The sequence below is a fragment of the Gadus morhua genome, chromosome 9 (genome assembly GCF_902167405.1).
Source record: "Gadus morhua chromosome 9, gadMor3.0, whole genome shotgun sequence".
Taxonomy (NCBI): Eukaryota; Metazoa; Chordata; class Actinopteri; order Gadiformes; family Gadidae; genus Gadus; species Gadus morhua.
In genome coordinates, this window is record NC_044056.1 from 5,977,171 (window position 1) to 6,000,541 (window position 23,371).

The window sequence follows — 23,371 nt, forward strand, 5'->3', positions numbered from 1 at the left end:
TAACGCTTTGGAAAATAAGCATCTGCAAGATGACTGAAGTGTCATTCGAAAATGTAAATGTCTGTTTAAGCTTTATCCAAGTCGGCTAGCTATCGAAGGGCGGACTGCAGGGAGAAAAGTAAGTGTTCAGCCCTTTCAACTGGAGTCATCCTGTTTTGAAAACGTCATATTAGCCCAAAGCGAATAAGGCCTTGAAACCCACAGCACAGGGCCAGCTCAGTGAGCACAGAATAAAGACCCATACGTCCTCGGCAGAGCATTAACACAGCACCACCCTGCCGTTTCCACGGAGACAACAACTCTCCGAGAGTTACTGGGCTCACTTAATCAGCCGTTGAAGTGGGGAAAGGTCACACGTTGATTCCCATAATTGGTGTATGACCAGACGCAAAAACCCTCAAATCCTTCAAATTAGCCAGCTATTAAATGTGTTGTTATTATTTTTATCCTGCAGCCCTTGAGAAACCAACAGAACAAGAAGACTGAAAAGCAGGGTTTTCTTTAAAGACTTTAAGCCACAACACACTAGATAAGATGAACATATTTATTTCTAAAATCGCGTCAGACAGGATATGAACAGGGCATATTGGCAGGGCCAACTCCCTGGGGGTTGCAGAAGAGCCAGGGTCGGGAGCTCGCTGTGGTTCTGCGTGGACGTTGTGCTGGTTTGGGGACCCACCTCGGAGACCACCTCGTGGGTCATCAGCCTCTGGATTGCTGCCAGGCACAGCTGGGTGATCTTGGGCTCCTTGGTGCCACACCCCATGAGGAAGGGCTGCACCACCTCCGAGCTGTTCTCCTTCAGAGCTGCAGCGGAAAACACACACGCATAGACACACGCACACACACAAACACACACACGCACACACACACATGGACGCATAGACACACACACACAAACACATCCATACAAACGCGCACATACGGACAAATATACACACACACACACACACACACACACACACACGCACACAAATAAGCATAGACAAACATATCCATGCATAATCGCAAGCATACACAACAGACACACTCCCACGAAAACAAATGGAAGCGCACACACACAAACACAAACAAAAAACACACAGATACACATACAGACACACAGATAGGTGCATACACACAAACAGACACACACACACACACACACACACACACACACACACACACAAATGTCAGCGTCAGATTCGATAAGGGTAAGCCGAAGCATCCGTATTCCCATTTTCAACACGACTTCAGCATACAGTCTGAAATGCTGCTTGCACAACAATTTTGAAGCTCTATCCTTGGACCACATGTCAGCATAGAAGAAATCTCCCTGCTGTATAGGGACATAGCGAGTGGCGGTGGATATGGTAGTTTTATAAAGGACACTGTGAAGCTGCTCCCTCTCTCTAGACCTTTAGAGAGCTATAGCACCATGTCTAGTTTATTTAGCAGCCCTCTGATGTCTTCTGATGTCTCCATAGCACTAAGCACATTCAATTGGCTCCGTCTAATACGGATCGTATATTAGATGTGTAAAGCTGTCACGAGTTCGAAATGTCAATAAAACACATCCTCTGCAGTGTTGGTGAATTATTTTCAATGCATGTTGTAATAAAGGGTTTTATTACAACATCGCTTTTGATGTGAACGCACCTTTACAGGTTAATAAAGTAAATACTTGGTCCCAGATACTAGGTACTAGTAGCTATTCATTGAGCATTTGATAGGTTAAGAAAAAATCTAGGACCCTGCAGAATCATTGTATTGAAATATATCTGTACAATTCTTTATAGTCCTTATCTTTAGATTTCAAGTGCAAATTAAACTGGGTGTGAGAAAGACAGCGAACACCAGAGACTGAGGGAGGAATAGAGAGCAGAAGAGAGAGAGAGAGGGCAGGAGAGAGAGAGACTTGACCGTGAGAAGCGCTATTCATTTAATCTCTCTCCACAAACCACAGGGATGTTTTTCCACACACCCGGACAAGCACACACTCGCGCACACGCACACACACACACACACACACACACACACACACACACACACACACACACTTACCTGCGAGAACTTCTGTATTCCTTGCAGCGATCGTCTTTATCTTCACAATGCCCGACTCTGCGGCCTGAAGGATACAGAAACAAAAAGAGGAGCCGTTCATTAGCTTGTCCAATTTTAGCTTCGGCTAAGTGCTAGCAACGGGGTGGGGGGGGGAATCAGGGGGCTAGTATCATAATTAGCATCAGGGGGCTACTATCAGGAGGCGAGTATCATAACTAGCATCAGGCCTAGCATCATGGGAATAGTATCAGGCCTAGAATAAGGTGGCTTGTATCATAACTAGCATCAGGCCTAGCATCAGGAGGCTACTATCAGGGGGCTAGTATCAGTATCATTTAGTATCATTTTGACAGATCTTGATTTCGTACTGCTGACCACCAGCCATTTCTTCTTCCTGTAATTGACTTCCCTTTTTGCAAAATTATCTTTAGTCTTACTTTGTAGTAATTTGCTAGGAAATAGCAGCAGAAGCTTGGTTATCTCCTCATTTCCTCATTACCTCATGCCGGTATATATGAAGGCACTAGCCAGTAAGCTAGTTAGTGTTCTAACCCAGCCTTGAGCTATGTGTGCCTTCCCCCAGTGGGGTGTCTGGCTGGCTGCAGAGCAAAGCTGAGGAATAGATGGTGATAAAAATGTCAAGAGAAACCGTGCAGAGAGAGTATGAGAGAGCAAGACACAGAGAGAGACAGAGAGACACAAAAACACAGACGGACAAACGGACAGACGGACAGAGAGAGAAAGCCAAGGAATGACAATGATCAAAAGCATCAGACAGAGAAAGAGAAAGTGAAAATAGAGAACAACAGAGAGCGAAGTCATTGTCAACATGGACTTGTTTTAATCTTTACAACCACTGCAGGGAATGTCAAATTATGTTTTGTTTCACATATCCATCCACCTTCCTTCCAAATCTACACCTCCCCTCCCTCTCTCTCTCGTCTCTGCCCATCAGCACACCTCTCCCGCTCCACCAATCACATCTTTTCACCTCCATGAGCAGTGCTCACATCCTCCTTTGGCCTGCAACACTACACCACGAAGAACGCAAGTGTGGCTCCCTGGTGTCGATCTCTGTGAGAAACTCACCATTCTTAACAACCACAAACTTGGATGCATCAACATCTAAAAGAGAATGAATCACTGCGAGTAGAACAAGCTACATTCAGACCAAGCACGGAGCTCGAACTAAGTCTTCTCTGGCAAGATGTCACTATTTTGTTACTTCTTCAAGTATATCTTGCTTTTGAAATGTTTTTTTGCTTCTGATTAGCTAGTCTTTGGATCTTCTTGACCCGCATGGGCACGCAGAATAATACACCACAGTATATGATATAAGGCATGATTTATTAAATAAAAGCCTGTTGAACTGTTTTGTTTCTTAGAAGCTTCATCGCAAACTGCATATTACCTCTCCTAACATCTCCAATTCCTGTCCTTATAATTCCCCATTTCTCGATTCCTCTGCCAGTAATTGCCCCAGGTCTTTCCCTCAGTGTCCCTCGTGAACCCTCTCATCAGTCCTCTTCCTTCTGCCTCAGTTGTCTTAAAGTGATGGACAACAAGATTGAAAAATGTCAAATAACCATAAAATAGCCTAGTATGCGTCCGCTACTCAACCTTCTGAATATCTTGTCGGGAAAACGTCAAAAAGCTCATTCATATTCATCCCAAAGGCAGCTAATAAACTCGGCAAAGTACAGCAGCTGCAAAAGCCACTGGCCGTTAATCTTAACAGCCAGGGGGGAAAACAGACCTGAATCTGAGCCATTGTTACCAAGCAACTAACTTCATTCACAGGCCCCAAACTATCAAACGAAGACGATATATTAGATTAGTGGAGGGAGGGGACACAACGGAACAGACATCAATCCATTAATTCTTTCGCTGACGGACCAAGGCAATGAACAAATTAAACCCTGTCTTCAGAGGGAGGTTGAGCTCCAGTCACCCTGGCGCTTTTATTGAGGTCAAACATAATACTACCATTGAATTCTGCTGTTTGACATGAGCCCCTCAGCACAGGAACTATATGCACTTCACAGCAGCGGCAAACTTGATTTTGTCGGCCATATCCACCAACCACATAGGTGTTTTGTTTGACCAGCAATAAGGAACAGCCAGGGTGAGGGGGCAAAAATCAGAAGCAAAACACTGGTCACCTAGCAACGGCCGACAGACAGGTCTGGTGGACTTAATACAAACTCTGGCCAATGGCCGCACAGTCTTTAAAGTTAATCTTCCATAATGAAAGCCTCAGTCTTTTCATGTGTTCTTCTGAGGAAGCCAACAGGCTTCACATAGCATGGAGACCAAATAATACTCCAGGTTATGCTGAAGTAATAATAAGTTCCTGAACGGCACTCACTATGCAAATGAGTTGGACTCATTTCTCACTGACAGTGTAGTCATTTTGCTGACACTTTCATCAAGTGAGTTACAGTAACTAGATACACATCATTTAGATACACACATTTAGATACACATCAAGCGCTTTGAGTGTGAGAAAAGCGCTACATAAATTGAATCTATTATTATCATTTAGGAATAGGGTGAGGTTCGGAATCTTGCACATAGTTCATAATGGGTGAGGTTGTGGACATTGAGGGGATCAGGGATTGAATCCAGTTTCTAGTCAAACACTCTAACGACTACATCATTCTAGCTACTGCATTCGGCAAACACCAACTTACTCAGCATTTTTACATTACATGGCCTTTAATTGAACTAAAGCAATGGCTTTCATGTTGTGTCTGACTAAGTATGAGCTTTGGCGAGACAATGACACCATCACAAACCATGGGGGGGGGGGGGGGATCCACAGGGAAGCTATTTGCTTTTCATAAGGGTAAAGTACAGCATGGACTAGCCCAGCTTCGGTGACCTGGAGTTCTCTTGGGCCTCCTCTTGACGTCAGCCGACACACTATGTTCTGTCTATTTCAGTGCTTTTCTGAACTGGTCCGTAGCAAGAACTATCGCTCGGGTCGACAGAAATGTGTCAGAAAACACATTCACTGCCCGTCCAAGGGTAGCGAAGCCAGGTTTAATACCCAAGGCTGGCTGATACAGTATCAGTCAACACAACCATATTGTAATAGGACACATCTTAAATGTTTGACAAGGTCATTCAAAAATAAAAAAGAAATACCGGTAGATAAAATGGTATTCTACCACTATATGTTTAACCATATTGTGTCAATTTGGACAAACTGAAAAATAATGATTCGATACCTCAAGCAATTCCCGGTTGATGGCGAGTCATGTTAAAGTCATATTGGTGGTCTTATACTGTGTGGACCAGTCTTAGCTGCTGAGTAAGCACTGCCAAGTCCGCCAATGATGACATCAGCAACGAGTCTCCAACATCTGCTCATTACAACGTCAGCACAGCAACCTCTGTCAGACTCACTTCCTGTCTCCGTACAAAATGCCCACAAAGTAGTTGACACAGCACAGCGTGTCGCATACTTAAATAGCATAACTTAAAAACAATGTATGGGATAAGTTATTCAAGTATATAGAAGGGTGTGGGAAATATCAATATTGATGGTTGAAATCTGTGACAGAAATACTACAACAACAAAGAAAAGCCTATCATATTGTCAGCTCAGGTTCTGAGTTTCTCGTTCATTGGTAAGTCACATTCATTGGTTTGTGTTACTCGTGTAACAATGGGAGTCAGGCGTTGGCAGGCCTTGCAAAGCTACTCTCTAATGCTTGCGCAGTCTGTGGGGTTTCTAGATAAGGCCTAAAAAAAATTTTTGTTTGGTTCCGGTTTCCGACCGACCCTGTCAATTTATGTGCGACCCAAATTATTTGATGAGTTTTATAAAAAATAAAAAATAAAAATATATTTTTTTAATGTAATTACGTTTTGGTACAGCACCTCTATAATTACGTTTTGGTACAGCACCTCTTCATTCTGTACAAGGATGAGCGATTTTTCTCGTTTTTAAATGAAAACAACCTACCTATCATTCGCTGCCGCTGGAAAAAATAAAATAAAAAAATAAAATAAATTCCCCACCTACCCATGACCTCAATTGACAACCAACAGGAACCAAACTTTTTTTTTTTTTTAGGCCTAAGATCAACCACATTCGTGATAACCTATGCTCGAAAGCAACATAGACAGAAAGGAGAAAAAGTCAAGAGACATAAAGATAGCTCTCTACCTTTATCAAACAATGGAATGGGTCCTTTCCCTAAACACTCTAAATAAAGTGTATATGTACAATACTATTTTTGAGTTGTGCGTGTTAGTTTCTGCCCTTTTAAAGTTGTCACAAAGAAAGTATTGGTTGGAAAAAAGTACATAACATTCAGAAATTCAATATTGAAAACCCAAATTATCAAAGCATTTAAGAGCTTTAATATTTTACCTACACCACTGAGGCTTTGCCTTGATTTGAGGAGATTATTTTCCCATCTTTTCTGGGGATACTGAGCCGTCAATAACGAAATGTATGTATTCCATCAGCAGTCAGTGTCCCCATAAACACTGCACTGAAAAAATGACTCTAAAAAGACAGAAATTACTCAAACATTATTCTCTGGGAAGAATCATCATGACTTGATTACTTGGTGCTATCTGGTTATTCATATAGTGTAGGCTATGCAGTGTATGTATTTAAACAGACATATCAAGTTCCATGAGAAGTGACAACACAAATTAGTACATTTTCCAGCTCCCAGTTTTCCCTGTTAGACTTCAATTAGTCGCCCCTGGACATGAATTACCATAGCTGGGTTTGAACTCGTTTTAAAGTGCGGTCCTAAAATGCAACCGAGTTCAACAAAAACTCCAACTGAATCTTAGGTTAGTTGTAATGCATTCATTGTATTTACACTTGAGATAAATATTTATAGTTTTCTTTTATCACAGACACATATATTGGTAGATGTTATTTTCTTTACCATGACATGTTTTCGACAGATATACTTCCAACCTTCTGACGAAGAGGGAAGTTTATCCGTCGAAACATGTCAAGGTAAAGAAAATAACAGTTACCAATATATGTGTCTGTGATAAAACGAAAACTATAAATATGAATCTTAGGTTGTCGAAACCATAAAGGCCTCAATTGACATGGAGTCTCCAAACAAAGACATCCTGTGAAGGACCTAGGTCCAGGCCGTGGTGTGGCTACCGTTTCTTGAGTGAAACGCCCTCCTTAAAGCCCCACAAGGCGTGCTTACATAATATCCGCCATGAGAAGCGATTACTGTGAAAATAAAGGTAGCAAGGTAAATGTCTTCAGTATACAGGTTCCTCTATCGCCAAAGGGGACACACACACACACAACTCAACGTATCCATGCAGATAGAACGGAAATTCTGACAAAGGGGTTGGGAACTTCAGTGCCACGAGTAAGCAGGATATATTCTCAATCAGTCAGATTTGTCTATTTCTGGTAAGGTCAGACCCTGGGATTAATCATATCAGACTGTGTGGGCCTCTGATGGTATCAGCTTTATTTTGACAAAAAAAACTCAGCACTGTAAATATATGCCGTCAATGTTTGGACATACATGCCGCTATTTCACAGAATCAGTGCGCTTTATCAATAGGTTCAAGTTTTAACCTGACTGCCATGCTCTTTGTAAGGGACGCAAAAACTACTAAAAGTCAGAATATTATGTCGTTTTCTTCTGAGGAGGTTAAAAGTCCGAAAATATGGCCGATATAATCATGAAAAAAAAATAAGCCTGGACGGGGCAGAATGACGTTGGCATATTTCTCATAACAGCTGTAGCCCACAACAATTCAAGCATTATAGAGACTGTCGCCTACACCCTTTTAGGTCAGCCCACCGATTATCCAGCATAGGATATATGAGGACTGGATTTCCAAAATAGCCTCTGGATCCAGCTGAATCGAATTTCTTGGCAACCAACAAGTTATTATGGTACACAATGCCATTGTTTGAGTTATTGTCTATTGTGGGGTCCACCATGGACTCTATTCATGGTGGAGGTATGCTGTCTGTACAGCATGTCAAAAGAGGTTTACAGCTGGATAGCAATTTGAACCCCATCATCAAGTCTGATAAAACACTGATTCATAGATTAAATTACATCACTCGATTGAGCAACAAGGTGTGAATAGTGGTACATAAATCCTGCGATTATATTACAATTGTTTCATAGATGGTATAATAAAGGGAACCATTACTGTAATTGTCATTTTGTCAAATTACAGCAAAGTCCATACTTTTGAGTCAATTTTAAATGCTGCAGTTTAGTTTCTATGTCACAAGCTGGCTTCAAGCTGTCTAGATTCCTATTTGAGGTTAGACATGATGCACTGTCTTGTTATACAACCACCCAATGTTTATAATACCTGAAATTAAAATCGAAAGGAATTCTGACTGGAATAAAGTAAAGTCAGACAGTGATTGATCTGAAGTAGGCCTACAGCACCTAAGAAAAAGGCTGCAAATTGAACATTAATTTTAAACAAGCCTCATCAGTGAGGCAATAGCAAAAAGGTAAAATGTCCCCGAAGCCAATGATTATTAATATCCTATTCTTGGAATGCACAGGCCAGACAGGTTTACGTCCTGTTGGGGCTGGATATGTAAGCAACTTGCACAATAGCATTTGTTTCCAGAGATCCAACAATAGTAGGGCATAACAGGAATGCCATTGCTACATATCGCACTGTGACAATCATCAATACCTGTGATGACAAAACATGCATACCTCAAACAAAAGAAGGCTACATGCACTACGATATAAACAGTCAGCAGGACACTTGTATACCACCCTAGTAGGTTCTGGTCTTATCAGGTCACCATCCTGACTAGCCAACACTTTATTATTAAATTCAACTTTAACTTAGATCGTCAACAACAGCGTGCAGTGTTGTAACCGAACACCAAACTAACTGCATGATCCCGCATGATGGACCAACGATAAGACAGGTGTTTCTGATCCAAAACAAGAAGAACACGTCGGCAGTGGGGTGACTGTCACACCTGATGGACGTGGTCAGCGGGACCAATACATTAAAACATGGGACCACTGAAGCTAGCACACCGGCTAACCTCTTTGACTGGGGGGAATTTCTTCTTGCACTCCATGGAAAGGGAGCGCAGGTCCGTCTGCATGTTCTCCAGCAATTTCTTCACCGCTTCGGGACTGCTGGTCGACATCTTGTCGTTTCTTCAGTTAAAACCCAATCCCACACTTCAAACCGCTGGACCACCCTGAGACACAACGAGCTCCACTTGTTCGCCTACTCTGGAGAATAAAATTCGCACAAGCGTCCATTGACACTGAACGCCACTTTTCCTGATGTTGGCGGCAACCCTCGAACATATGTCGGCTTTCTTCACAGGCGGTGGACGAGGGCTTCCTTAAGCACCATTGTTCTTTGAAATATCATTTATCATGCCATTCGCTGTATGAGATATTCGGCCAATTTCAGCTGCGGTGTTCACGCCATCAGCCGTCACCATTGCCAGCTACGCGTCTTTCCCACAATGCTTTGGTCCACAGTGACACGTCATTTGGACTTCCGTAAACAGTAGTCGGTTCAGAATAAGGGAAATGCCGCCATCTACTGGTCAGAATAAGGTCACTGTCTCATACAGTTATTACATGGTCAAACCCGGATAGCCAGAAGGCAGTTTATGAGCATGTTGGGGAGAGATTAGAGACTCACAAACATTTGGAATAAATCATCCACACGTGGAGTATTGCCTGGTTGAAGCTTGTGAATTCGGTGATGCTGGCCACCATCTCTTACATCTTCCCAACCTTTATCACATCACACACAGCTGTGCGTTAAACGCAATCATTAACGGATGGAGTATCTGTATCTACACGATAAAAGTTTCACGTGGGTGTGTCTGCTAGTCCTTAATTAAAAACCATAGTGCACAATGCCTGCATAGAGGACTGATTTGAAAAGACCCTTGTTAACTGACACCCACATACATTTCAAGTGCACAAAAACTGTTCATTAAAGTCTCTTAATTTAGACCTACAATAAAGATGATTCCTTAATGTTGGGGTATATACTTTATTATACTTATAGCCAGGCACAATGTGGTTTTATAATACTGCTAATAATAATGCTAAAAATGCCTATAATAAAACGATAATAAGATGTTCTTTCCAGTGCAGGGATTTGTTTTAGAAAAGCATAGTGGTGAATTATACGTGAGAGAGAGAGAGAGAGAGAGAGAGAGAGAGAGAGAGAGAGAGAGAGAGAGAGAGAGAGAGAGAGAGAGAGAGAGAGAGAGAGAGAGAGAGAGAGAGAGAGAGAGAGAGAGAGAGAGAGAGAGAGATGCTTGAGAGTGTTCCAATGAAAGTACAAAAGCACCAATTTTCTTTTAAACATTTAATATAAATGTGCTTAGTCAGAAGAAAGATTTAAAATATGTGCCTTGTTAATTATGATTAACACATTATTTGCTTTCCACATGTTAAGACTACAACAAAGGTATTATCATAATGTGTTAATACAAATGCAGTTGAACATGTTCTATCATATTTTAATGCCATTCAACTATGTACCAATGTGACATGGTTTGATTGCATTTCAAATTTCTGTACAATATTTTTTAATACACACGAATATGACACTTGAAGGATGTATCAAAATAACAAAGGGAACATTTAAGAAAAAAAATGTGAATATTTATCAGCCTTGGAACACAATTCAAAACCAAAAATGTATTCTTTTCAAATGAATGCCCCAAGGAATTCTCTAGCTTACATCACAAAAAAAAACAGGTTTAAAAAGCATTTGTTGTGTATTGTAATTACGTTTTAATTGATTTTCTAAATTATAATGATATAAAATCATCAGCAATGAGACATTTTCATTACCTTTGTAAAAAAAAAGTTAGAATTCATATATATTTTAGCATTTCAGTGCTGATTGACAAATTATACACATTTAGTGATCATCTTGGTATTCAGTAGTTGGTAGCAAAGAGACCTAAACAGTACTCCAGAAAGTCTGACCAGGTACAGTATTTCCCAACATTTAGAAATATATGCCAATTTAGAATTTATGAACTGTTCAACTGATAGCATTTTAATGCCATCTCTGGCAGTCAGTTCAGCCAGTCAGGACAATCGACAAACAGTACACTTTTATCTTAACAACAATGTCCATCAAACTGTACATTAGCTGTCCATGAAAAGGAAAAAAACAAACAAACAAAAAATGCTTCCTTAGAAAGCGTACATGATCAAGTTTAAAATGTACTTTTACTGTCTAAAAAACAAGTTGCTAGTTCAAATGCTGTACAACACAGGATGAGACATCACGTTCCACCTCATCTATGCAGTGTTTGTGTGTGTGTGTGTGTGTGTGTGTGTGTGTGTGTGTGTGTGTGTGTGTGTGTGTGTGTGTGTGTGTGTGTGTGTGCGTGTGCGTGTGTGTGTCTGTATGTATGTTTGTGTCTCTGTGTGCGGGTCTGTAAATATGTGTCTGTTTGTGTGTCTGCATGAATGTGTGTGTGTGTGTGTGTGTGTGTGTGTGTGTGTGTGTGTGTGTGTGTGTGTGTGTGTGTGTGTGTGTGTGTGTGTGTGTGTGTGTGTGTGGGTGTGTGTGTGTTTGTCTGTGTCTGTGTGTCTGTGTGTTTGTTTGTCTGTTCGCTTGTTTGTGCTTGTGTGAATGTGCATGTGTTAACCACCCATATTGGCCAGATCCATCATGGGTGAGGTGTATATGGTAGGCCGAGGGGGAAGCCCGATAGCCCCTCACCGCTGCCACGGAGACGGGTTCTGAAGAAGCAGGAGCAAGCAGCCAGAGCATTGCTACGTTGTCGGGTCGGATAAGACCGGATGAGATCGGATGAGACCGGCTGCTGCTGTTCCTCTGTGCTCCCCGTTTTTCCATCGTCACCAATGAACACCGGTCATCCTAGAGAAGCCCCGATGTCTGTGAGCTCTAGCAGTGGGACTCCTTCTCATCCACGGGGAAGTAGCCGTCCTTCGTGGGCGGAGCCTTCTGACACAAGCTGTCTCCGTCGGCCGCGAAGATGGCGAGCAGTTTCTCCTGCTCCAGCTTGGACTTGGGCAAGTCGAGGGAGGGGGTGCAGAGGAAGGTGAGCCGCTGTTGACGTGACCCGTTCAAATGGGAGGTTAGCGTTAGGGAGCATAGAGGAGGGTTTCACGTTCCACGAGAATTTAACGAGAATAACAACCGGCTTTGGCTCAAGTTGATCATTGATCAACTTTTTTTCAAATAGAATATTCATTGTTATATTGACAACCATACTGAATGATTCTTGGATGTTTACTGTAATAACAAAAAAAAAACAGGAATACACAGAAAGAAGGATGGATGGATAAAGGCGAGGGATGAAGATAGATAATTTCCCAATGCACACAATATTTGTTTTTCATTTCTTAAATGAAAAGAAAACACATGGTACAATGTGGTACAAGTGTATGACCAACGTTCAATTCATCATGCAGGAGCCTCAATGCATGCTGCTAGGCAACTACTTCATCCATCTTGAAAAGCCGCAGTTCAGCAGTATTTGGTTGCGGCTCACCTCTTTCAGCGTCCCTGGGGTGTAGTAGATCTTCACCGCCGCAAACAGAGGGATGCACATCATGGAGGACAAGGCCAGGATCCAGCCCAGACCGTAGCCCCACCAGGGGTAGGTGTACTCGTTGTTGTACTTGAGCGGAGTGTACTTGATCAGTGAGAAGGCAAAGGTCCCCTGGGCAGAGAGATAGCAAGCACAGGTGTTTCGCTTAGACACAGACAAGGAAATCTCTGCAGGACCATATGGATTGAGTAAATGTTAATTTTATGTTTAACCTACTTATTATAATTATAAAACACAGGTTAATACCCCAAGCCAACATATCTAATTTTGATCCATGCCTGTTACCGAAATTATTTAAATTGGGCCTTTAAAAGGTCATTCCAATGTAAACGTTTTTATAATGTTGTCCACCAGGGGGTGCTCCTGTGTAAGGGATGATCTGAATTGGGTCACTGTGCTTGGATGCATTTGGAAATGGACAGACTCACGAGGCATGTAGCAGGTGTGAAGAAAAGCCAGCAGTATTTAATCACAGGGCCTGGTCGGTATCCGATCATGTCCTCGATGTTGTCATAGAAACGGTCGGCTCCTATTAATCAAATGACAAGCGTGCAATGCAAGACGGGCAATCATCAATCTTCAAGAATATGCAATACATTGGGAAAAAAAAATCTATATTTGCTGATTCTAAATCAAATGTAATGAGCAAATCGCTCACAAACGTGGTGAGGTTAATACACTTCTTGGCCTTTATGGCAGTTTATAACAATTAGACTACCGACCTTCCAGACAGAAATAAGTATTAATAATAATACTGCTGTTATACCAACCCCTGCCACATACACACACTCACCATAAATCCAAGCGATGCAAACTGTCTCGAAAACGGCAACGAAGAGCAAGCACATGCCACTGGCTGCATAGTAGTCAAAGAGCTGGAAGATGTACATGCCTCCCTGTGGAGAAAGACATGAAATATGTAGAGATTAGATGCACTTTCAATTAACAAAGGCAAACGAAAAGACCAGATCCACTTTCTATCCACTCTGGGAATCTGTCTAGACCAATACGATTCTATGATGAAAGATAGGTTAGTTACACGATAGTCTATTGACAACTAATCTAACAACTAATACCAGAGAAACAACTGTGCTTTGACTGAGTAGGGATAGACAGACAGAGATAGAGAGACAGACAGAGCGCAAGGGCACACAGAGAGGCAGACAGACAAGCCAACATATCTGGAAGACGCCACTGCAGCATCCGGTCACGCACCACCAGACTCAGGGACAGTTTCATCCCACGGGCCATAAGACTACTGAACTCCTAAGCTCCTAAGCTACTCACCACCATGACACTATAACTTGCCACTTTATAACTTGCCAGGTTATACCAGTCGACATCTGGATAAACACGTCTGTTTACATTTTACATTTATTTAGTTTTGCATTTAGGTCCCTGCTCTCCTACTTGAGTTCCTCTTAAACACTTACTTTTTATTATTATTACTATTATTATTATTATTATATTTATTTTTTATTATTTAAGTCTCAGCTTTCCTACTTGTGTTTCTCATATACCTATATGTTCTCTTATATTGCACTGTTGGAGGAGCCCAAGACAAAAGAATTTCATTGCCAGCGACTGCTCTGTAATTGTTGTGCAGATGACAATAAAACCATCTTGAATCTCTCGAATCTTCTTGAAAACAGACAGGTAGACCGACAGGGAGACAGACGGACAGAATTACAAAGAGACAGACGGAAAGAGACACACCCGACAGACAGACTCCTCTGAGCTTGATGAGTTCCTGGAGGGGGGAGAGGATGACAGACAGATACAGAGGATGAGGGACAGATAGACAGATTGACAAACCTCTGTGAGCATGATGAGACCCAGCAGGAAGGAGATGACGGCGATCAGCAGGATAAAGAGCTCCCGGCGGTTCTTGCGGCGGAAGGTGGAAGGATACATGTCCACCATGGACGTCACCAGGCTCTCCACACACACAAACTAACACACAGGGGACAGTGAGGTTGTGTGTGTGTGTGTGTCTGTGTGTGTGTGTGTGTGTGTGTGCGTGTGCGTGTGCGTGTGCGTGTGCGTGTGTGCGTGCGTGCGTGCGTGCGTGCGTGCGTGCGTGCGTGCGTGCGTGCGTGCGTGCGTGCGTGTGTGCGTGCGTGCGTGTGTGCGTGAGTGTGTGTGCTACCTGGCTGTCTAGTCCCAGAAAGCATATCATGATGAAGAAGCAGCAGGCCCACAGCGGGGAGAACGGCATCATGGACACCGCCCGCGGGTAGGCTATGAAGGCCAGGCCGGGACCTGGTTAACACACGCACCCTAGCATTACACTATGAAGGGCCTTATGACACACATCCTATCATTACACTGAAGGGCCCTATAACACACATCCTATCATTTCACTATGAAGGGCCTTATAACACACATCCTATCATTACACTATGAAGGGCCTTATGACACACATCCTATCATTACACTGAAGGGCCCTATAACACACATCCTAGCATTACACTATGAAGGGCCTTATGACACACATCCTATCATTACACTGAAGGGCCCTATAACACACATCCTATCATTACACTATGAAGGGCCTTATGACACACATCCTATCATTACACTATGAAGGGCCTTATGACACACATCCTATCATTACACTGAAGGGCCCTATAACACACATCCTATCATTACACTATGAAGGGCCTAATGACACACATCCTATCATTACACTGAAGGGCCCTATAACGCACATCCTATCATTACACTATGAAGGGCCTTATAACACACATCCTATCAGTACACTATGAAGGGCCTTATGACACACATCCTATCATTACACTGAAGGGCCCTGTTACACACATCCTATCATTACACTATGAAGGGCCTTATTACACACATCCTATCATTATACTATGAAGGGCCTTATGAAACACATCCTATCATTACACTATGAAGGGCCTTATAACACACATCCTATCATTACACTATGAAGGGCCTTATGACACACATCCTATCATTACACTATGAAGGGCCGTATAAAACACATCCTATCATTACACTATGAAGGGCCTTATAACACACATCCTATCATTACACTATGAAGGGCCTTATGACACACATCCTATCATTACACTATGAAGGGCCTTATAACACATCCTATCATCACACTATGAAGGGCCTTATAACACACATCCTATCATTACACTATGAAGGGCCTTATAACACACATCCTATCATTACACTATGAAGGGCCTTATAACACACATCCTATCATCACACTATGAAGGGCCTTATAACACACATCCTATCATTACACTATGAAGGGCCTTATAACACACATCCTATCATTACACTATGAAGGGCCTTATGACACACATCCTGTCATTACACTAGGAATGGCCTTATAATACACATCCTATCATTACACTATGAAGGGCCTTATAACACACATCCTATCATTACATGATCAAGCACCATCTAACACACATCCTATCATCATGAATAGATACACTTTGAAGGGACTTATAACACACTCCCTTAAATATCCACTGTGAAGGGCACACATTTTCACTGTACCTGTTTCATTCAAAGCTCTTTACACAGATTAAACAACACTACCTTTATATCTATCAATCTCTCTGTCTGTCTGTCTGTCTGTCTGTCCATCCATCCATTTATCCATCCATCTCTCCCTATATGTTCAGTCCGTCCGTCTATCCCTTCGCTCCTCTGTCTGCCTGTTGTTAATGCTGTCTGTTCAGATCGTAACGTACTAACCAGATTCTGCCACTTCTGAGATGGGTACGTTCTGTTCGAAGGCCATGAAGCCCAGGATGGAGAATATAGCGAAGCCGGCTATGAAGCTCGTGCCACTGTTCAGGAAGCACAGCGACAGGCAATCCCTGCACAGACACACACACACACACACACACACACACACACACACACACACACACACACACACACACACACACACACACACACACACACACACACACACACACACACACACACGTGTTAAGACGTGTATGAAGAAACTGTCAATATTAGATCAGGTTAAGGTTCTTCTGCAATATCTTATTGGCAAGGGAATGTTGGAGATGCGATGAAAAAGGTTACCTTATCCTGCTTGGTTAAAAAAACATTTGTAACTATCTTCCTCCCCTGTAGTAGTCTATACTGTTGTAGGGAATTGCACAATGCTAGGGACTTCATTCAAGTTATAGTTTTAATGAGTTTTAGTGAAGATTAAAGAACATTAAATCAATCAGCAAGGTCCACCTTGTACATTGTGGTATCCTGGCACTAGGTTTTTTTTACAACGATGACGATCCATGAACAGAACATGATCAGCACCAGCATCAATTTATGCTCAAGGTTAAGTCGGGGCTTCACTCTGGAAACCAAAACCCTACATGTTGACCTTTGACCTATGCTTTATCCCACCAGTGATGAACGACATAGTGGCGGATTGCATAACCAGCTGGTCTTAACTTGCAATTGCTGCGCATTTGCGAACTGATGCATTTTTTACTCTTTTTGTTGTTTTGTATATGGCTTTATATGCTCTGTTACACGATGGTACTGAACTACAGCCGTCAACAAGACTTATCTGTCATGGCCACAGTTGTGGTGCTGTGTGTTCTCCCCCAGTGTCGGCCATGCCCCCTGTCTGTATCTGTGCTTTGCCTGCCGCTCTCAACTCCCCTTCAAATACACTTCCCTGCAGACGTCGCCAAATCGTCCTCCGATATACCGTGGCAGTTAATCGTACCTGGCTCCAGTATATACACTTTCTAGTTGTTGTTTCTCCTGCTGATATCTCCTGCCGCACCTTACTTCTCCTTTGCCTGGTTTTGTGGATCTACACCTCTAGCCTGCCTGCTTCACTCCCTCCAGCCTGATGTGCCCCACTCTCCAACCTGCCCCCCCGCCTCACTCCTGGTTATACCAAATAAACCTGTTCACCTTCACTCCAACTCCTGTCCTGTCTCTGTGTTCTGCTCTCGGGTCCAGCAGCTATCGCTCCCCTAACGTTATCCTGGTTACATAAAGGGCAAATGCGTTGCCTAGCTGTCACTGACCTGTAGCAGTTGTTGTTGTACTTGTTGTAGCTTCCCAGGGCGGTGAGGCAGCCCAGACAGATGGCATAGGAGAAGAATATCTGAGTGCCAGCATCCATCCACACCTGCAGAGTAGAAACACAGGAGAAGAGACAGGATTAAAACAGTAGAAATACAGGAGAAGAGACAGGATTAAAACAGTAGAAACACCGAAGTAGAGACAGGATTAAAACAGTAGAAACACAGGAGTAGAGACATGATTAAAACAGAGAAAACACCGGATAGAAACACAGAATAGATAACAGGGTTTCTTTCTCTTTCTACGGTTCTTTAGGTGTGTATTTTGGGGTGATGATCTGTCCCTGTTGCATTGGGTGTGCATTAAAAGTGGAGTTTATAGAGATGTCACAACCACTCCACTCAAATGATTGAATTCATTAATTAGTTGTGAAGCGTCTTTTCTCTCCATGTTCGTGGTTCAGTGTCCTCTGGAGACTTGGCACGGGCTGCTCCTCGTTACCATCCAACTCACATCCTCATCAGTCACCTCATCTTGCGTCAAACACGTTTCTAATGCCCCACAACCTCCTGTCAATCAACAAGTCCCTTCCTTTCCTCTCTCTCCCCCCCTTCTTTTTCTCTCTCCTCTCATCCGACTCAAAGTAGCGACTTCGCCGAAACCGCTCCGTGTTTCTTTCTGCTCCCTCTCCTCCCCCCCTGAACGGCAGATCGGGGTTCCAACTCTGGATGAGGCCCCTCTTTGTCTCCCCCCCAGATTCGGGGCGCTAGAGTGGTCCCGGAGCAGTGGAGCATGTGTGAGATAGCTGGCACCCAGCTCTGGGTGGGCTAGGGGTCGACCGGGGAGATTTAGCCAGGACATAAGCTGCAGGACTACAAACCACCACAAAGGACAGCGACTCCTGTACCCCAACTTTTCACACAGCCTTCCCCACAACAGAGGCTTGTATTCATCCCCCCGAAGCCTTGAAAGGGGTGAGCGGGGATGGAGGGGGTGAGAGGGGAATGGGGGAGACGGGGGAGGAGGGGTGGGGGGGGGGGGGGGGGGGGGGGGTGCGGTTGGTTAGCAGGAGACTTGATCTTGGTTCCGATGCCAGTTGTTATGTAGAGGGCCGAGATAGAGGAGAGGCAGCGTTCTCGCCCCCCCACACTCTCACCATCCTCTGGTGGTCCTCACTCCCTCTCTTCTCCGCCTCTCTCTTCTCTACCTCCCCCCCCCCCCCCCCCCCCCCTCTCCGTCTCTCTCTCTCTCTCTCTCTCTCTCTCTCTCTCTCTCTCTCTCTCTCTCTCTCTCTCTCTCTCTCTCTCTCTCGTCTCTGCCACTATAGCGTTCTCTCTCTCTAGTTATTCTATACCTCTCTCTTCTCTACCTCTCTCCCTCTTCTCTACCTCTCTCTTCTATACCCCCCCCTCTCTCTCTTTCTCTCTCTCTCTCTCTCTTTATTATATCTTTCTCCCTCTCTCACAATCTGTCTCTGTCTCTTTGTCTGCCTCTCTCTCTTGCTATCTCTATCACTCTCTCTCTACCGTGCTATAACCCTCCCTCACTATCCCTCTCAGACTCTACCTCTCTCTCTACCTGTCTCCCCCAGTTCTCTACCTCTCTATCTCTAACGCTCTCTCTCTCTCTCTCTCTCTCTCATTACTGAAGCACAGGCCGAACACATTCCTGACGTTTGTGTTCACTCAGGTCAACCCCCTTCTCTTCACACTTGGCCCTGACTACGGGTTAAACGTGAGTCAGAAATAACTTGCGTGTGACAAATACCAAAAAAAAATTGTATACTAAGTGTACTACATATAATTAACACAGAACCTTAACGTCCTCGTCGTACATTCTGTATACCGGCCCCTCTGAGTGTGATGTTCCACCTGATGACCCGTTGAGTCTGAGGTGTGGGCCGGAGCTCACCTGAGGGTCGCTGAGCCGGCCCAGGTCGGGGTAGAGGTAGAACTGGATGCCCAGGTAGGCCCCTGGAAGGGTGACCCCCCTGATGAGCAGTACCACCAGCATGATGTAGGGGAAGGTGGCTGTGAAGTACACCACCTGTAGGAGGGGGAGAGGGACACAGGTGTGACAGGCTGGGGGCGCAGGAGGTTTCATCAAGCGGGTATTTCTCTATGAAACTGTAGAATCAAGAGATGGTGAAGAGTCTGAGACGTTTGGAGACTTGTTTGAACTGGTTTGAAGGAAAATGCATTTGAGTTCATGACAAAACCCTATTAAGATAACCTGCAGAAACAAGCCTTTTTTTTATGAAGCATAATTAAGAATTGTAAAAAGTAATTGTCTGTCTGTGTACTGCGTCTGTCTGTATTTTTTTTGTCTAAGACTACTATACTGTGGGTACAAACATTCTCCTGGTCATTTTCACTCAGTTTCAATCTAACATGAACAACATGATAATTAATCACGCATGAAACATGTTGTCTCCTTCACAACAAAGACGTTGTCAGATCATCAATCTCTGCCACGAGAGCTTAGCAGTGGGCCTTATTCTCCCGGCCGCGGTCTCGGTCTCCATCTTTGATCTGAACGCTAGCAGTTGGAGCGTTTAAAACAAAGACCGCCTCTATGGGTGAAAAAAGACCTTCTAAACATGGACACTGTGGATCTGATGAGGTCATACCTTGCCAGTGGACTTGACGCCCTTCCATATGCAGAAGTAGCAGACGACCCAGGCCACCGCCAGACAGATAACCAGGTCTGTGTTCAGAGAGCCAATCTGATCGATCCCTGAAGATATGCGGAGGACCCGCCGCCTACAGACGCACACACACACACACACACACAAACACACACACACACACACACACACACACACACACACACACACACACACACACACACACACACACACACACACACACACACACACACACACACACACACACACACACAGACGTGCACAGTAACATAGCCATGCACGGACACACGTTGAAGACACACAAACACACACACACAAACACACGCACACACATACACACACATAAACGTGCACGCAGACAGATTAACAGACGCAGTCACATACAGACGCAGACGCACATACACACAACACATAAGTTGGTACGTAAGTAAGTATTTAATTAGTTTTTGGATACAAGTGATATGCTGTGGACTAGAGACCAGTTTGAACTGCCAAAAAAGCTGAGGCATTTTCATTAAAGACTAAAACTAATTAAGATAATGTACACAGACTGAATAGAGATGCAAATGGATTTTGTGTTGTTGTTTTTTGCACTTCAAACGTGTAACTGGTCGATGCTAGCGGTTGGCAGAAAAGGGCCATTTTAGGACAGGGACAGACAATAAGTGTTGAACAGGCACTCACTCCCAAAATTCAATGACAGGGGAGGTGGCGTTGAGACGCTGATTGATAGAACTGTTGCCCCTCTGGAACTCCATACAGGAATCTTGAAAAGGGAGGAAGGACACAAAAACACATTCAATCCCATAGAGAAAATCTCCCTCAGCTTTCTCAGCCGTTTCCAAGGGCGACATCAGCCAGTAAAACAATGTAGCCAGGGTTAGTCACAGGAGGGTAAAGCCACTTCCAGGGTGGCATGGAATGGACGTTTTAATGGTGGAAAAAGTTTGACGTTCAAACACTGCAAATGTAAACATAACAGAAATAGAATATGTAGCTCTGGGTTTGGAGGTAAAAAATATATTCTGTTTATTAGAAGTTTTGTGGCAAAGTTACATTTACTACAATTTGATGATTTCAGCGGCACATTAATCATGTGCATTATAATGCTGTATTTTTGCACAAAATGTGGATATCTTATCGCACATGTTGGTCAACTTGCTAAGACAATCAAAGTATATAAATATCTGTGAAAGAAAATTGCGTACAAAGGTAAGATCCGTAAGATCAGCCAAAATGTAGGCTTATTTAACCAACAAAAAACGTTGGTTTGTTAATTAAATAAATCGAGTGTATTACCTGCTATGCAATACATGCTATGCTAACATCGTCCTGGCAGCATTTGCCTTTCTCTGCACTGCCTACCTGTGTTCCATGTGTTGTTGCAGGAGGCCCAGGGTAGGTCCCAGGTGAAGGAGTTGGAGAGGTAGAAGATAGCCCACGCGAGCACTACGATGTAGTAGACGTTCAGCAGGGCCACGATCACCTGCGTAGCGAAGCCAACCCCTGGGTGTAGCAAAGTCAAATGACCAAATCAGCTAAGTGAATCACTTTTACAGTACACTTTGCTTTTTGATGTAGGCCTACATCAAAAAGCTCTATAGTAGAGGAAACCTTACCAATACTTGTTACTTTAATTTACTTTTGAATTAACTCAAAATGAACATAAAACCAACTGAAACACTTGCCGCTACTCTTCAAGCACTGTTAATTTTGTCAATTCATTACACAATTGCAACGGTAGGCCTTTCTTGCAATCGAGAATAGGCCTACAGGCCAGTATTGCATTGTGACTTATTTGAATCATTCATCGGATGCATAAACGTGCGATGAAAGAATTTCATAGATCTCATCAGTGCGATTCACAAGGTGGGCTTTGCAATTTATTTCTTAGCACGAATGAATATGTTTCGTAAACTTATGAAGAAAACGAATGAATCGTTATCTCATAGGATTCATTTGTAAGCCTCCCATGGATTGACCTTCAAACAGTGGGCAGATCATCCTCCAGCATGTGATGCCTCCTTGGCTGGTGTACTGGCCCAGAGCAGTCTCCAGGAAGAACACAGGGATTCCACACGCAAACAGGAAGATAAGGTACGGGATGAAGAAGGCACCTGGATGGAGCAAAGACGTTAATCCGTTTTAGTAAAAAGTGTAAAAACAGAGAACCGAAATGGGGACTCTCGATGCAAGGCTCTATTTGACTTTTAGGGGTGAACGGTCACCTTGAAGATTATTGTTTTATAATAGAAGAGATTCAAGTTTAAGTGCATGGTTACGCACTCTACCAAATCATCCGGGCACAGTTGTATGAGACCTTTGCCTTTCCATTCGGGGTTCATAGATGAGTAAAGGATTGGGGTTTCTCACTCTCCCTTTCTTTGAAATAACTTAACCAAACTAAATCCACTTCAATCACTTGACTGAATGCCAACGGTCACAGACCATAAACTACTAGAGGGCCTCTGGAGTTTGAAGTGTGACCTATTGACCTGGGCGTAAAGGTCAACAGGAAAACAGACTCCTAATACACTCTAGGAAGTTCAATTATGTGCAGCACGTTATCAGCATGGATAGTCAGTATTTCTTTTTTCTATTATATGTTATCTAGAAAAATATAGCAACACTTATACGACTGAAGTTACAATGGCTATTAAAACATGAGTAGTCAATTGATTTACATTTAATTATTTAACATCCACCAAATGCTATACGCGTGGCTGAAACTCTCTCAAAGCACACAATCACAATTGGCGTTGACAGCTGGACAGTGACTTTGGATAAATAGCAGGCCTACATAATATCGATCAGAAAACATGATGATTGACAATTAATTAAAGCCATGTGTCTGAAAACACGTCATTCTCCCACCCACCTCCTCCGTTCTTGTAGCACAGGTAAGGGAAGCGCCACACGTTGCCCAGGCCTATGATCTCGCCGGCCACCGACAGGACAAACTCGATCTTGTTGCCCCACTGGCCTCGCTCCATCATCTTGTCGTCGGTGCCGGGCACTATGTCCAGGGGCCGGCTGTCCAGGCCGTTGGGCGG

General features: G+C 43.4%; 2 protein-coding genes across 5 annotated transcripts in view; both read right to left on the minus strand.

Moving 5' to 3' along the window:
- mon2 (MON2 homolog, regulator of endosome-to-Golgi trafficking) overlaps positions 1 to 9,542 on the minus strand; it is a 44,104-nt gene extending 34,562 nt beyond the window's left edge. For 2 of the 4 annotated variants that reach the window (XM_030365377.1, XM_030365376.1), the window contains exons 1-3: positions 9,095 to 9,542; positions 2,044 to 2,107; positions 680 to 807 (exon numbers count right to left, since the gene is read on the minus strand). In XM_030365377.1, the coding sequence (XP_030221237.1) occupies positions 680 to 807; positions 2,044 to 2,107; positions 9,095 to 9,202 (300 nt within the window). In that variant the 5' untranslated portion in view covers positions 9,203 to 9,542. The remainder of the gene's footprint in view (positions 1 to 679; positions 808 to 2,043; positions 2,108 to 9,094) is intronic. The other 2 variants (XM_030365380.1, XM_030365378.1) reach the window with 1 other exon arrangement.
- A 2,024-nt stretch (positions 9,543 to 11,566) lies between these two features.
- slc6a13 (solute carrier family 6 member 13) overlaps positions 11,567 to 23,371 on the minus strand; it is a 20,481-nt gene continuing 8,676 nt past the window's right edge. The window contains exons 2-15 of the mRNA XM_030365381.1: positions 23,197 to 23,371; positions 22,301 to 22,435; positions 21,684 to 21,824; positions 21,003 to 21,084; positions 20,301 to 20,433; positions 19,583 to 19,717; positions 17,674 to 17,777; positions 16,367 to 16,491; positions 14,778 to 14,890; positions 14,444 to 14,581; positions 13,422 to 13,524; positions 13,057 to 13,157; positions 12,569 to 12,739; positions 11,567 to 12,123 (exon numbers count right to left, since the gene is read on the minus strand). The exon at positions 23,197 to 23,371 is cut by the window's right edge and continues 41 nt beyond it. Of these exons, the coding sequence (XP_030221241.1) occupies positions 11,959 to 12,123; positions 12,569 to 12,739; positions 13,057 to 13,157; positions 13,422 to 13,524; positions 14,444 to 14,581; positions 14,778 to 14,890; positions 16,367 to 16,491; positions 17,674 to 17,777; positions 19,583 to 19,717; positions 20,301 to 20,433; positions 21,003 to 21,084; positions 21,684 to 21,824; positions 22,301 to 22,435; positions 23,197 to 23,371 (1,821 nt within the window). The 3' untranslated portion in view covers positions 11,567 to 11,958. The remainder of the gene's footprint in view (positions 12,124 to 12,568; positions 12,740 to 13,056; positions 13,158 to 13,421; positions 13,525 to 14,443; positions 14,582 to 14,777; positions 14,891 to 16,366; positions 16,492 to 17,673; positions 17,778 to 19,582; positions 19,718 to 20,300; positions 20,434 to 21,002; positions 21,085 to 21,683; positions 21,825 to 22,300; positions 22,436 to 23,196) is intronic.